Raw genomic sequence first — 13,615 nt, forward strand, 5'->3', positions numbered from 1 at the left:
TACACATTCAGCTTTACTCTTTATCTACAAATGGTTTTATTGCCTTTTCTCTTAACATCCTGGGGAAAATGGCTGGCTAGGTAATTTACCCATCCCCTTTTGAAGATCTGGCCCCCTTTTCCATGAAAATGAGAGAATAAACACATGAAAGGAACTGTTTTAGTTTAAATGCTCATTTTCTTTTTATAGAGATAAGATTTTTAAAGAAAGGAATGGTACTTAGAATGAAGAGCATGGTTTTATATACTTCCCACTCTGTAATATGAAGATTCATAGCTTTTTGATATTTTAGTATTAGGAGAATTTCTAATTGTCATTAAAGAGTTTATCATAGCTCTATAAAACTCTCCTACATTCTGTTAGGGAGAAATTTTCAAACAGCTGGTAAAATTAACAGAATCTAAACAAATGGTTTAGAAACCTAGGCCTGATCTATACTTTGAAAGGTTTTTTTTTCCCTCTTTTGTCAGTAGAATAAAAGTTTCTAAACTCTATAATGAAAGAATCCTACTGAAATTTTGTATTTCTAAAATTTAGCCAAGAAGTAGAACATTTCAGATATAGTTCAATATCACTTTTGTTCAAAAGCAGACTCTAATTATTAACATTTACCTTCTTCACAAAAAAGGTAGCCATCTTTTATGATTTCCATCCTGTTGGCTATTTACCAGTTTCTTATAAGCCTCTGATTTTAGAAAACGAGGAAAAGAGTCCTTGGCCATGAGACTATAGATTAACCTCTGAGCTTCATCAAAACATTTGAGAGTTGGTTCTGAGATATTCCGTGAGATGAGGTCTCTGGTGCTGAAGTCAATGTTAATCTATGGGAAGTAAGGTCACATAATATGGTGTTAGACTGTACTGAAGGTTCCAAGTTTTCTGCAGAAGCAAATATGCTTTGAATTTATTTTCAAAACACAAAGCAGATCTGATGCAAAACAGCAGGAAGGTCATTCTTTCATTACTCAGTATGATGAACACTTTCTATAATGATTGAGAGAGATGGCATTGACAAGAAACACAGTTAAAAGCATTGCTTACACTTGTCAAATGATAAATTGAAGAAATTTAATCATATGCTATGAATCTAATTTTTAAAAAATCATTTAAATATTTCCAAAAACAGAAATGTTTTTCCATAGCCTTCACTAATCCCTTCCTATCCTCATGCCCCAAAGATTCCTATCTTTTTTTTTTTCTAGTCCTTTGTATCTTCCTAATGGGCCAAATAAAACCCTAACACATCTGCTCATTAGGAGACCTCAACATACATATTGATTGTCCCTCAAATACCCAAACTTTCCCATTCTTCAATCTAATAAATTCTCACAATCTGTTCCTCTACTCCACCTCCCCTATTCACAGAGATGATAACACTCTGAAACATGCCATACTCAGAAGTGTTTCACTTCCATGTTTATGAACTCTGAAATTTATTTTTCTTATAACCTTTTTATCATTATTGTGAACTCTGTTCTTCATAATCACTGGTACCTCTAGTCCTTTCACTCTTCAGTTATCTTCCAAGCTATTACCCCTGAATTGGCTACACTATCCTCACAACCCTATTTAGACCCCTTAGTTCAATTCAACTCTACATTACTTTCCCCACTTGAATGTCTTATCTTGTGATCATCAATCAAACTTTGCCAATCAAAACCTTAGATTACTTCTGCCCTCTACTTCCTGTTCATGTGCTGCTTAAGTGAACTGGAGTAAATTGCTGAACAGTAAAACTTGTGCTACTAGAGTAGGCCCTCAGTGCAGCAAGGCAATCCTTTATTATAAAAAAAAAAAATCCCTTCTTATTCCCCTCTTTCTACCCTTTCAGTTGGAGACCTTGACTCATACATAGTTCATTAAAAAAAAAAGTTGTGACCATTCGCCAAACTCTCCCTCTTCCCCCCTTATTTCACATCTCTCAGATATCTTTCTCCACTCTTGCTTCCATCATTCCTGTTTCACATGAAGAGGTGGCTCTTCTTGCCAAGAAAGGAACTATTGATCCCAGTCCCTCCCTTCTCTACCATCTTTCCTAACAGATTGCCTCCAGGTGTGTGCTGAAGTCATCTCTTACCTTCTTTTACATCTCATATTAAATTTTCATTGTGCAAACTAAAAGGGAATACATCTCACAAATCAGCAATCACTACAAATGAGACTTCGATTTGTTGTTTTGTTAATTATCTAGTCTTAAGAGAGTGTTAATGATGTAGATTAAACTAGTGCTTTCCTTCCTGAGACCCTAATTGTAAAACATTTCTGTATTGCCCCACTGTCACCCCTACTCTCTCTTTATAATCTTGACTCTCTCCCCATATAATCAATCTTTCTCTGCTGTCTACAAAAAAAAAATGCCCATGTTTTGCCCCATCTTAAAAGAAATGAAACAAAACAATTCTCACTAATTCCACTATCCATGCTAGGTATTGTCTTATATTTGTACTCTCCTCAGTTAAACTTCTCAAGAATGCCATTTATCCTAGGTGCCTTAATTTTTCCTCTCAGTCTCTTCTAAACCTTCTGTAGTCTTGCTTCTGGCTTAAGCATTCCATTGAAACTTCTCTCTCCAATGTTAATTGCCAAATTTATTGACCTTTCCTTGATCTTCATATTTCTTGATCTCTCTTCAGCCTTTGGCACTATCAGTCACTTTTCTCCCCCTTGATAATCTGTCCTTTTCCTCCTGTACTCCTTAGATTCTTTGTTAGACTTCCCTGCTCACTAACTTCTAAGACTCTGTCCTTTTTTTTTTTCTTTCCTTATATACTATTTGACTTGGTGACTTCATCAGCTCCCTTTGGTGTAATGATCAACTCCATGAAGGAGGCTCATATATATCTATATATCCATATCTATAGACATATAGATATATCTATATCTATATGTCTATAGATATAGATATATATCTATATATCTATATATACATATAGATATATAATCTATATATCTATATATACATATAGATATATAATCTATATATCTATATATACATATAGATATACAATCTATATATCTATATATACATATAGATATATAATCTATATATACATATAGATATAGATATATAATCTATATATACATATAGATATAGATATATAATCTATATATCTATATATACATATAGATATATAATCTATATATCTATATATACATATAGATATAGATATATAGATATGTATATATATGTGTGTGTATGTGTGTATAAATATAAATGTATATGTGTATATATGTAAATATACATATATACATATATTATACTATATTAAACACATATAACACACATGCAATATTGTATATATGTATAGACATATACAATATTATATATTTGTGCTATCTGTATCTATCTATCTTCTATCTATCTATAGATATCTCCAGCCTAGCCTCATTCTTCAGCTATAGTCTCATTTCATCATTTGCCTCTTAAATACTTCAAACTGGATATGCTATAGGCAATCTCAAGAGCTCACTTGTCTGATTTGTCTCTCCCTTACCCCTACTCTGATTGTCCAACCTACCCTCTTCTGAACTTTCTTATTACTATCCAGGGTACCATCATCTTCCTAGTCACCCAGGCTCATAACCACAGTGTTATCTTCAACTCTTCACATGAACTCCCCTGACACATCCAATCTGTTACAAATCTCATTTTTACCTTCACAATATTTCTTGTATGTCTTCTTTCACTCAGGGGACATTGAGCGAGAGAAGGAGGCATCTCTCATACAGCCCCCACATTTATATAGGCGTTTCTTGCCTGTGGCATTATATAGGCTTCCCATTGCTCTTGTTATCACAAGTGTTTCCCCCCTCCAATCCATCCTCTGCTCATTTGGCAGAGATTTTCCTAAAGATCAAGTCTAACTAGGTTCCCCCCCCCCCAATAAACTCTTGGTTCCCTGGTATCCCTGTAAATTAATGCTTTCTCTCTCTTTTTTTAAACTCCTCACAATCTGTCCCCTTTCTACCTTTCCAGTTTTACTTTACTCCATGCACTCTAAAATCCAGCTCTACTACCCAGGAGACTCTAAATGTCTTGCCTTTTTATTGGCTATCTCCTATGCCATACCTCTGACTGCTAGCTTCCCTGACTTTTTAAAGACTCAGGTGAAATCCTGTGCTTTATAGGATACTTTTACAGCCCCCCAACTTCCCCACCCACCTACTAATCCCTTCCTTCTAAGATAATCTTCCATCTATTCTGTGTATATCTTGTGTGAAGATAATTATTTACATGTTGTCTCCCCCATTAGAATATGAGATCCCTGAGGGCAAGAATTGTGTTTTTCCTTTCTTAAAGATATCCTCAGAATTTAGCACAATGCCTAGAATATAATAAGAGCTTAGTAATGCTGAGTTGAATAACGAATCCAGCATTGTTTCTGAAATACAACATTTATCCTTGGAGAATCTTTCCAGTCCAGGGTTGAAGACAGGCTGACCAAATAACAAGGAAAGGCAGTCTAGGCCACAAAGGCCTGGTAGAATATTAGGTTCATTATGCTACTAAAGTAGTTAACACTAAGGTAAGAACAATGAATTCCTAAGTTGAAATTCTTTGTCCATTTGAAATTTGAAAATATAAGACAATGAAGAAAGAGTAACTCAACTGAATGTAACAAGTAAGAAATGTTAATCTTTATTCTAGACAGATATGACAAAAGGTCAATCCACATCTTAAATCTCAGTTTCACTCCCCTCCCCCCACCTATGATTGCCTGTGAGGAAATATTTCTGATTAAAAAAGGAAAAAAAAAAGTTTAGCTATTTTGTTCTGTACATCTATGTTGAGGGGCAGTTAATCTTAATGATTTAATGAGGCTGGCCTCAGTGTCAGGAAAAATTTTTTTTTCAAATCCTGCCATGGATGCATTTGGGTTTTGCAATCATGGGCAAGTCAGTTAAACTCTCTGTAATGCTGTAAGTAGCTATATAGCCTGATCTGAACTGTAAGAGAGAATATTATCAATCCAGAGCTGCTTATATGGATAAAATTATAAATCTGGCTGATGTCTACCCTCCAAATGGATATATGAACATGCATATACATATATGTATACATAGACACACATGTCTATATTATGTACATAGTATATGAATATAAAATTTTAAGACCCTCATAATGGGAGAGAGTGTATGGCCCTTTAAAAGTTCTGTCAGCAAAATATCCCAAACTATAAAAATACCGATAGTCAAGGCTGAGTAGAAGCAAGACTTATATGCTAATTTCAATATGCTCCAGAAATGAGCTAAGAAGTAAGGGGATGTTTGTTAGGTCATTTGTGATTGGGGGAAGAATTATCATTAGGAGGAGGATTTCACTGTAGCTTTTTTTCTTTCTTTGGAGGTTTTAATTCATTTGGAAAAAGGCAAGAGAGAAAATTGTGACCTAGAGGTTGGCAGGGCAATACCACAAGTTGGGTAGGGACTCCTCTGATAAGTGCAGTGCCAGAGTGGGGTGTGAGCTGCAGTGTTAGAGTAAACCTCTAATTAGGCATGATGCCTGAGGAGAGAAAAAGAGTACTGAGGTAACCTGGAAAAGGTTTTTTTTTATTTTTTAATAGAGACCTGGCAGGTCAAGGAATCCAGAGTATTCTTGGGCCCAAAGTAGCTTAAGGCCTTCTAATACTATGAAAACCTGAATAAAGTCCCTATCAGGACCCCAAGGTTGATTTATAATGCTTGGGTGCTTCAGTATGAGTTCTGAGTGAGCCTGAAATGTCTTAAGATAGTCAAATAACACAAATAAGAAAGTAGTACCTCTCTACTGGACTTGTCAAAAGGTGCTAGCATCTTCTGTTTCCTTTTTATTTATTCTCTCTTGCATTACCCCAATCCCCACAGGATTTTTTTCTTAGTCTTTAAGCCTTTAAACCTACAATCTATCCAGCTCTTCTCCAATTTCTTGAATCTCAGGGGACATCTTGATACCAAATGGTCTACTAAATTGGCTCTAACAGGATTTACTTAATTTTTCTTTTCTTCCAACTCAAAGCCTCAATTTCTATCCCTATCTTGTTACCTGAAAAATGTCTTTTCTATTCTATATTCATTCTCTTCTTGAAAATGATTTGTACTTTTATGCATTTAATAACTTATAGGAAAGACTCACAAATTTATATTCCCATCTCTGACATTGTCACATTATCATAGATCCTTGGTATTAGGAGGGATCAGAGATCATCTAGTCCAATCTTTTCCCAACTGAAGATTCCTTTGATGATACACCTTACAGTTGGTCATTGAGCTTTTACTTAAAGGCCTGAAACTTTGTGGGAAGTCTTTTCTACTTTGTCATAGCACTTATTTTTAGAATTTGTTTTTTTTTTCTTTATACCAGCCTCAATCTGTCTCTCTATAGGTCTAATCTTCAGGTGACAGACATTCAGATACTTGAAGATTGCTACCATCATCTTCTATAGGTTTTCTCTCTCCTATATTAAGCATAGTCAGTTGCTTCAATGGATTCTCAAATGGCATGATCTTGAGGCACGTGCACCCTAGTGATAATTATCACTTGCATGATCTCCTGCTTATCAGTGTCTTTCCTAAAATAGGGTACTCAAAACTAAACATAATATACCAGATTGGTCTGACTAGGGCAGAGTATAATAATATAATATATACACTGTTCTTCACATAAAGAGAATTATGGTATAATGGGATTGAGAGTTATCCAGGAATACCTAGTTCAAATTCTTTCTCTGAAACATACCAACTGTGTGATCCCTAGCAAGTCATTTTACCCCAATTGCTCTAGTCAATTCTCTAAGACTAGAAGTTACAAGAAAGCTATGCCCTGCTTTGCTAGAAGAAAATTTCATACCCAGGAGTTCCCTAAACCAATGTAATAAGAGGCCTAACCCCTATATTCATGAAGACCACCCCAAAATCACATTCTTTTTTTTTTGGCTGCAAATCACACTACTGAAATGTTTAATTTGGAATACACTAAAACCTCTAGACTTTTTTCAGAAAACAACGCTATGTAGCCATACCTCCTTTACTATTCTCATCAACTTCATTCAGTCCTATATTTACATTGGTTTCATTTCATTTCCAATTCAACATCCCAAATAACACTTCAAATTCAAGAAATTTAAGAGTGGACTCATAATTTTTCCCCATAAACTTATTCTTTATATTAAGTTCCTTATTTCTATGAGCTAAATCATCCTTTCCCTAGTCATCTAAGCTCAAAACCATGGACTCATCTTTACATTCCTTGTTTTCCTTATCCCTCAAATCCAATCAAAGAAGAATAAAACTTTATAATTTTTGAAGAAAGGACCTTAGTAATCTAGTCCACCCCTTTCATTTATAAAAGAGCAACACTAAGTCACAGTGACGTTAAAACACTTGACATATAGCTAGTAAGTGAGAGAACCAGGATTAGAACCCAGATCTCCTAACTTTCTGTCTTGTGCTGGTTCTACACTAACAGTGTCAAACTCAAATAGAAACAAGGGCCACTAAGCCATATATAAGAATAGCTGCATGCACACATTGACTTAGAAAACAATATGTTAACATTATCTATGTTTTTGTATTTTTATTTTTTAAATATTTCTGAATTTCATTTCAAATTGGTGTGAGTCTACTTGGGAGTGTTGTGGCAGAAAGTCATATGTTTGACACCTCTGTTCTACACTGGGATGCCCCTTGTTATCAAATCATCCTTCCCAGTGTCTCTGGAATTCATGCCTTATTTTTCATTCATGCTGAGATTATTGTAATTCAGGGTATTATTATCTCATTTTTTAACTGGTTGCCTGGATTCTAACCATTTACCTTTTGTCTGTCTTGGAAACCACTGCAAATTTCATCTTCCTGTATTATGATCGTGTCATTCTCATACTCAGATATTTCCAAAAAACAGATAATTTCAATGAACAAAATTTAAAATCTTTGGTATGGTATTCATGCTTGTTCATAATTTGACACTGACCTCATAATTCATCTTCCTTCTTCCATTGTATCCTTATTCTATCCCCACCTACACACTACTTCTAGAAACATTTCTCTGAAACACATTCACCATGTTGATTTCTGATTAAAAATTCTCATTGGCTCCCCATCTTTATCATCATGGGATCGTGGATTTAGAGCTGACAGGGACAAATTGTAAAGCTCACAAGTTCAATAGGTATTAGAAAATCCTGAAGGAATCAGTTTCTGACTCAAGAAGGCCAAGCATCTACATTATGAATCCAGTTTCCACTGATCTCTGCAATCTAGTGACACTGAACTCCTTTTGATGCTCATACAAGATATTACCTCTATGGACTGTGCCTTTTTATTGGCTGTGCCCTTTGTGTAGAATGTTATCCCTCTTCATATCTCCTCCTTGTCTTCTTTCAAGTCTCGACTTGAAACCTGCAAGAAGCCATTCTTGGTTTCTCTCAATGCCAAGTATCTTCCCTTTTAGGGTTGAGAGGTGGCCTGGAATACTTGGTTCAAAATCTCCTATTTATACTGTATATATCTTGTATGTATATAGTTCTTTGCATGTCATCTCCTCCATTAAATTGTGAGCTTCTTCAGGAATAGGACCATTTTTGCATTTATATCCCTAGATGTTAGCAAAATATCTTACACAAAGTAAATACTTAAATACTTCTTGACTTGATTTGACTTGAGTTTGGTTCAGGGATGCACTGATTGTCAATTCTTAGGACACAGCTACATATAATTGCTACCATTTACTTTCCCCTTGTCTTTCATTGATTTGGATCAGAATATGCCTGGATAAGTATAACCAGATGCAGCCATCTTTCTTGGTTTCTATCTCAAAAAAGTAGGTAGAATCAGATTTCTGCATGTCACAAGGAGAAATACCTGAAGGAGAAATCTTGAGAGGAAGTTGGCACTTGGAGATGCAGAATTCTACATACTAGACAGGGTGGGAGAAGCAAGGCTAGATAGGTTTATATGAAAAAAAATTCTGGGAAATTAAGTGGCTTGCAAGCTTAATATGATTGAAAAGTGTTTTGTGTCTGCAAAATGTGATTTTATTCCGCATTAAGAAAGGCAAAACCATTCCCTTTCCTGGCAAGAAAGAAGGAAGTGATAGTGCCCTTATACACAGCTGAATCAAATCAACTTTGGATTGATGTGCTCGGTTTGAGTGTCATATTTTAGGGAAGACTCTGGTAAAGTAAAAAGCATATATATATATATATATATATATATATATATATATATCTAGAGCAGAGTAAGCAAAATTGTAAATGGTCTCTGATTACTAAGGATATTTAGCTTGGAGAAGAGAAGTTTTCAATGGGGTTCTGATCTGCGGCAGGTAATAATTGTCAGAGGCAAGATTTGAACCCAGGTCCTCTGACTCCAAAATCATTACTCTTCACTACACAATCCAGAAAAACAATTGAGAACTAACCATTGTTTCCTCTCATGAAGTTTTTAAATCTTGGAAGTTTTAAATCAGTATTGTTACAGCTTAGTATGATTGAACACAATGCATTATATTCAAATATCACTGATTTAAAACATTTTGCAAACTAAAGTCTGTTTATGGCATATGTTCAAAAACAAGCTTAACTTTGAGTGCATATTCCCTGGTGGTTTATCCTCTTTGGCATCTTCTGAGATGAGTATCCTTTGCAATATTCATATGCTTTACTTAATAGGGAAAATATGCAAACAAAATCCCTCTTCTCTACACCACCAATTCTTAATTATTTTAGTTTTTTTAGTTTATTTTTATTTTTTTTTCTAATTGGGAAGTTATTGTTGTGGTAAGCACTAATTTTCAAGTAAACCTGTTGACTACCTTTAACCCTAAAGTACTTCCTTAATTTTTTTTTGCATAATTTTCATGAAGAGTGAAATAGTGCTTTCATATTCAAATTAGCCCAAGCTGCTCTCATTTAAAAGTTAGTATGTATCTAAGGAAGGACTTTCCATTATGCAAAGGGGATGTGGGCATGCATATGCAAAAGATCTCACCAAAATGAATACACAGAATATTCAACTTCTTTTACAAGAGTTCCCCTAAAAGCCATGTTAATGAATATTGTCTGTGACTATCTCTCTCTCTCTCTCTCTCTCTCTCTCTCTCTCTCTCTCTCTATCTATCTATCTATCTCTGTCTATCTGTATATATGTATGTATGCATATGTATATATATGCATGTGTGTGTGTGCATGTATGCACACATTTTTCCTGCACATTTTACTGAATAACAATTCCCACTCAATGTTATGATCCTTTGGCACCATTTCTGATAGATTTACATGCTGAAATATTTTCATAAGGGCAGGCATTTGAATTAAGAACATGGAAGTTGGGATTGCCTTTCTAAAAACATCATGGACAAGAATATTATTTTTTTTTTGCCATCATAGAATTCTGAGATGGAAATAAGTGACATCCAGTTATGAGAGGTTGTTAACACTTCTCATTAGAGCATAGAAGTAGACAGACTAGAGAAGTCAGGAAGATGAAATTGAATAGAGACAGACAACCCTCAATCATCTTTAGTAATAGAGAATATATATATGACATATGCCTATATCCTTCTGTATGGATATATATATATATATGTATATATATGTATATATATGTATATATATATATGTATATATATACACATCTATCTTTCCCCTCAGAAAACCATAATTTTTTATAACAGCATTAGTATTCTCACTAACAAAAAGTTCATTGATATACACTATTTGCCATAGTTATTAATACAAGGTCAAATAAGTTGTCTTAAGTACCTTCTCCTTTTATTTTCCTTGCCTATCCTTGTAGGACTAATGTATAGAACAATGTCAAAAAAGCAGGAAGAAGGAATATCCTGGATAATTCCCAAGATGATTATTTGGCAAATCATTGTCAGTCATATTCAAAAAAGCTTAAATGATATTTCAATGTCCTGGGCATCATAGCTTTAGAACTAGAAAGGATGTTAGAGACCATTTAGCCTCAACCCCCTGATTTCACAACTGAGGAGTTTGAAATTTACTAAATTAACCAAAAGCAATAGAAGGCATTGCAAGGATCTGAATTGAATCTGAGACTCTCAACTCAGTGTTCTTTCCATTGTGGTATTCTGTCTGCATAGTCATAGGAGTTCTCAATATCAGAAAAGTCTACATAATGTGATATAACTACTTTTAGCTTCTACAATTGTGGAAGATATAATCAAATTGAGCAGAAATACAATTGAAGCAATGAATTGGCGTAGTCCTGTAAGGCTATCATGTTGAGTAGTGAGGCTGAGAATACTCTCAAGATGGTGAGAAAAGCCAAGGAAAACAAACAAACAAAAAGACCCTTTTTTTAAAAAAGAAGCTATATTGGAGGAAAAATCAATGAATCACTGCTAACTTGATGTGGATAGGATGATATGCTTGATGGAGAGAAGGTAGAACTACTTAACTTTTATTTTGCTTCTATTTTCTCTCCCCAAAAATAATTTGGGGCTGAAAGATACAAAGCAAAATAATGGTCAATAGAGAAATAAGGAGATAATGAGAATCAATGGCAGCCATGATGATTTCAAGTCTTTAGGTTCAAATGAACTGTATCTCAGGATAAAGAAATGACAGTTTGAATTGTTGAGTCATTGTCAGTGATCTTTTAAAGATTGTGGAGCATAGGGAAAGCACCATAGGACATAAGAAAATTGTCTTAGTAATAACAACAGCAATAATAACATCAAATGGACTCTATAAACTATAGACCAATGAAATTGAAACTAATTTTCAGCAACATTCTAGAGAATGTTTAAAGAGCAGTTACTTAAAATCTTGAAAAGGAAGAAGGGGTCATAAAGAGCCATCATATGTTCATAAAGAGTAACCATTCCAGACTAGCTGTATTTCCTGTAATACCACAATGGAAACATATTTTCCTTTTATATTAAAACATTTCCAGATTATCCCTTCCTGGGAGAGCTCTCTTATAATAAAGTAAAGCAACTAAGCAAAACTAACAAAATAGTGACCTTGTTTGAAGGTACATACAGCAAACCATATCTATAGCCCCCAAAGCTCACTATAGTTTATAAGTATATGTTAACAAAAATCTACTTTCTTTCCTTCCCACCCTTTGCCCCATCAGGGAAAATAAGAAAAAAAGCAAATTCCTTGTTAAAAAAAAAGAATCATGCATAGTCAGGTAAAACAAATCCCCTAATTTACTTAGAATTTAGCAAAATCTTTGGTAAAATATCTCAATGAGACCAGATTCAACATTGGTGAAAGGCCCAGCCTTGATGAGCACACATTGTTTCAATGTCACCTTGGAATGAGGTCTCCAGTCGAGGACCACTGGCATCCATGATTGATCATATGCAATTTGACAAGACTCAGATAAACCTATAGGTTGTATCTTAACAAATTTTCACTTAAGAAATTTTAAGCCAAGAATAGCAAATACTCTGGACGACAGAATCAAATCCCAAAAGATCCCAATAAGCTAGATTGTCGGGCCAGTACTAGTAAGATGAAATTTAATAAACTTGAATGTAAAATGTTACACTTAGATGCAAGAAAATCAGTTTGGCAATTATAAGATGAGGAAGAGTGTCCAACATCATTTTTCTGGAAAAAATGTTTTAATGTATTACATGTATTAAAAATTCAGTATGAGTCAAATGTAGTATGATAATTAAGAAAGTTAGTAGGATCTGAGGCTGCATTAAGAGAGAATACTTTTCAGAAAGAGGGCAGTGGAATATTTGTTCAGATCAAAGTTTTGTATTTTAAAAAGAACACTGATAAGTGCTCTCAAGAGAACATAATCAATGACTAATAGTGATAAACTTAACTCTTCCCAGCAATACAAGGATCTAAGACATCTCCAGGGGCCTTGTGATGGAAAATGCTATCCACATCCAAAGAAATAACTATGGATCTTGAATTGCTATTTTTTTTCTCTTCTATTGAGTTTTGTTTCCTCTTTCTGGTGGTTCCTCCTATTGGTTTTAATTTTTACTTATAACATCACTAATGTGAAAATGTGTTTAATAGAAATGTAAATGTATAGCCTGTATCAGATTGTGCACCGTCTTGGGAAAGGTGGTGAGGAGGAAGGGGGAGAAAAATTTTAAACTCAAAAGCATATGGAAGTGATTATTGATAAATCAAAATAAATTGATAAAAAAAAGAGAAGATAATCAGAACAATGAGGGACTTCAGGATCATTCTATACTTGGATATTTAACTTAGATAAAAGTTAGGAGGGATAGAATTAACTCTTTTCAAAAGCTTAACTCAGAATACCTTGTATGATAAGTTTTCCTGACTGCTCTACTCTGGTAAATTCTTGATGTCTCTTGAAGAATGATGTAGACAGTTTTTTTCCCCTATTTTTTTTCCCCTTGTTCATACATTGTTGTGTCTTATAAATTATCCCTTAATCCATCTCTATGCTGATGGCTCACGCGTATATATGTGTATATATTCATGAACATACCATGTGCATATATGGACAAATGCATGTAAGCATATTGTACATGTATGTATAATCATGTATATATTTGTATACATATGCATTTATGTATGAGTATGTGCATATATCTATATATATATATTCCTACATATTCAGAAAATGGGCTGTGAGTATCTACTACTACCCTCCTTTCTTT

The 13,615-nt window shown here is 34.3% G+C and overlaps 1 protein-coding gene across 1 annotated transcript in view; it reads right to left on the bottom strand.

Annotated features, from left to right (window-relative positions):
* Positions 1-617: 617 nt before the first annotated feature.
* The window catches only part of RGS21 (regulator of G protein signaling 21), a 32,873-nt gene continuing 19,875 nt past the window's right edge, over positions 618-13,615 (bottom strand). The window contains exon 4 of the mRNA XM_027843362.1: positions 618-821. Coding sequence (XP_027699163.1) covers positions 618-821 — 204 coding nt within the window. The remainder of the gene's footprint in view (positions 822-13,615) is intronic.

This window comes from Vombatus ursinus, unplaced genomic scaffold, assembly GCF_900497805.2.
Source record: "Vombatus ursinus unplaced genomic scaffold, bare-nosed wombat genome assembly UNPS02014909.1, whole genome shotgun sequence".
Taxonomy (NCBI): domain Eukaryota; kingdom Metazoa; phylum Chordata; class Mammalia; order Diprotodontia; family Vombatidae; genus Vombatus; species Vombatus ursinus.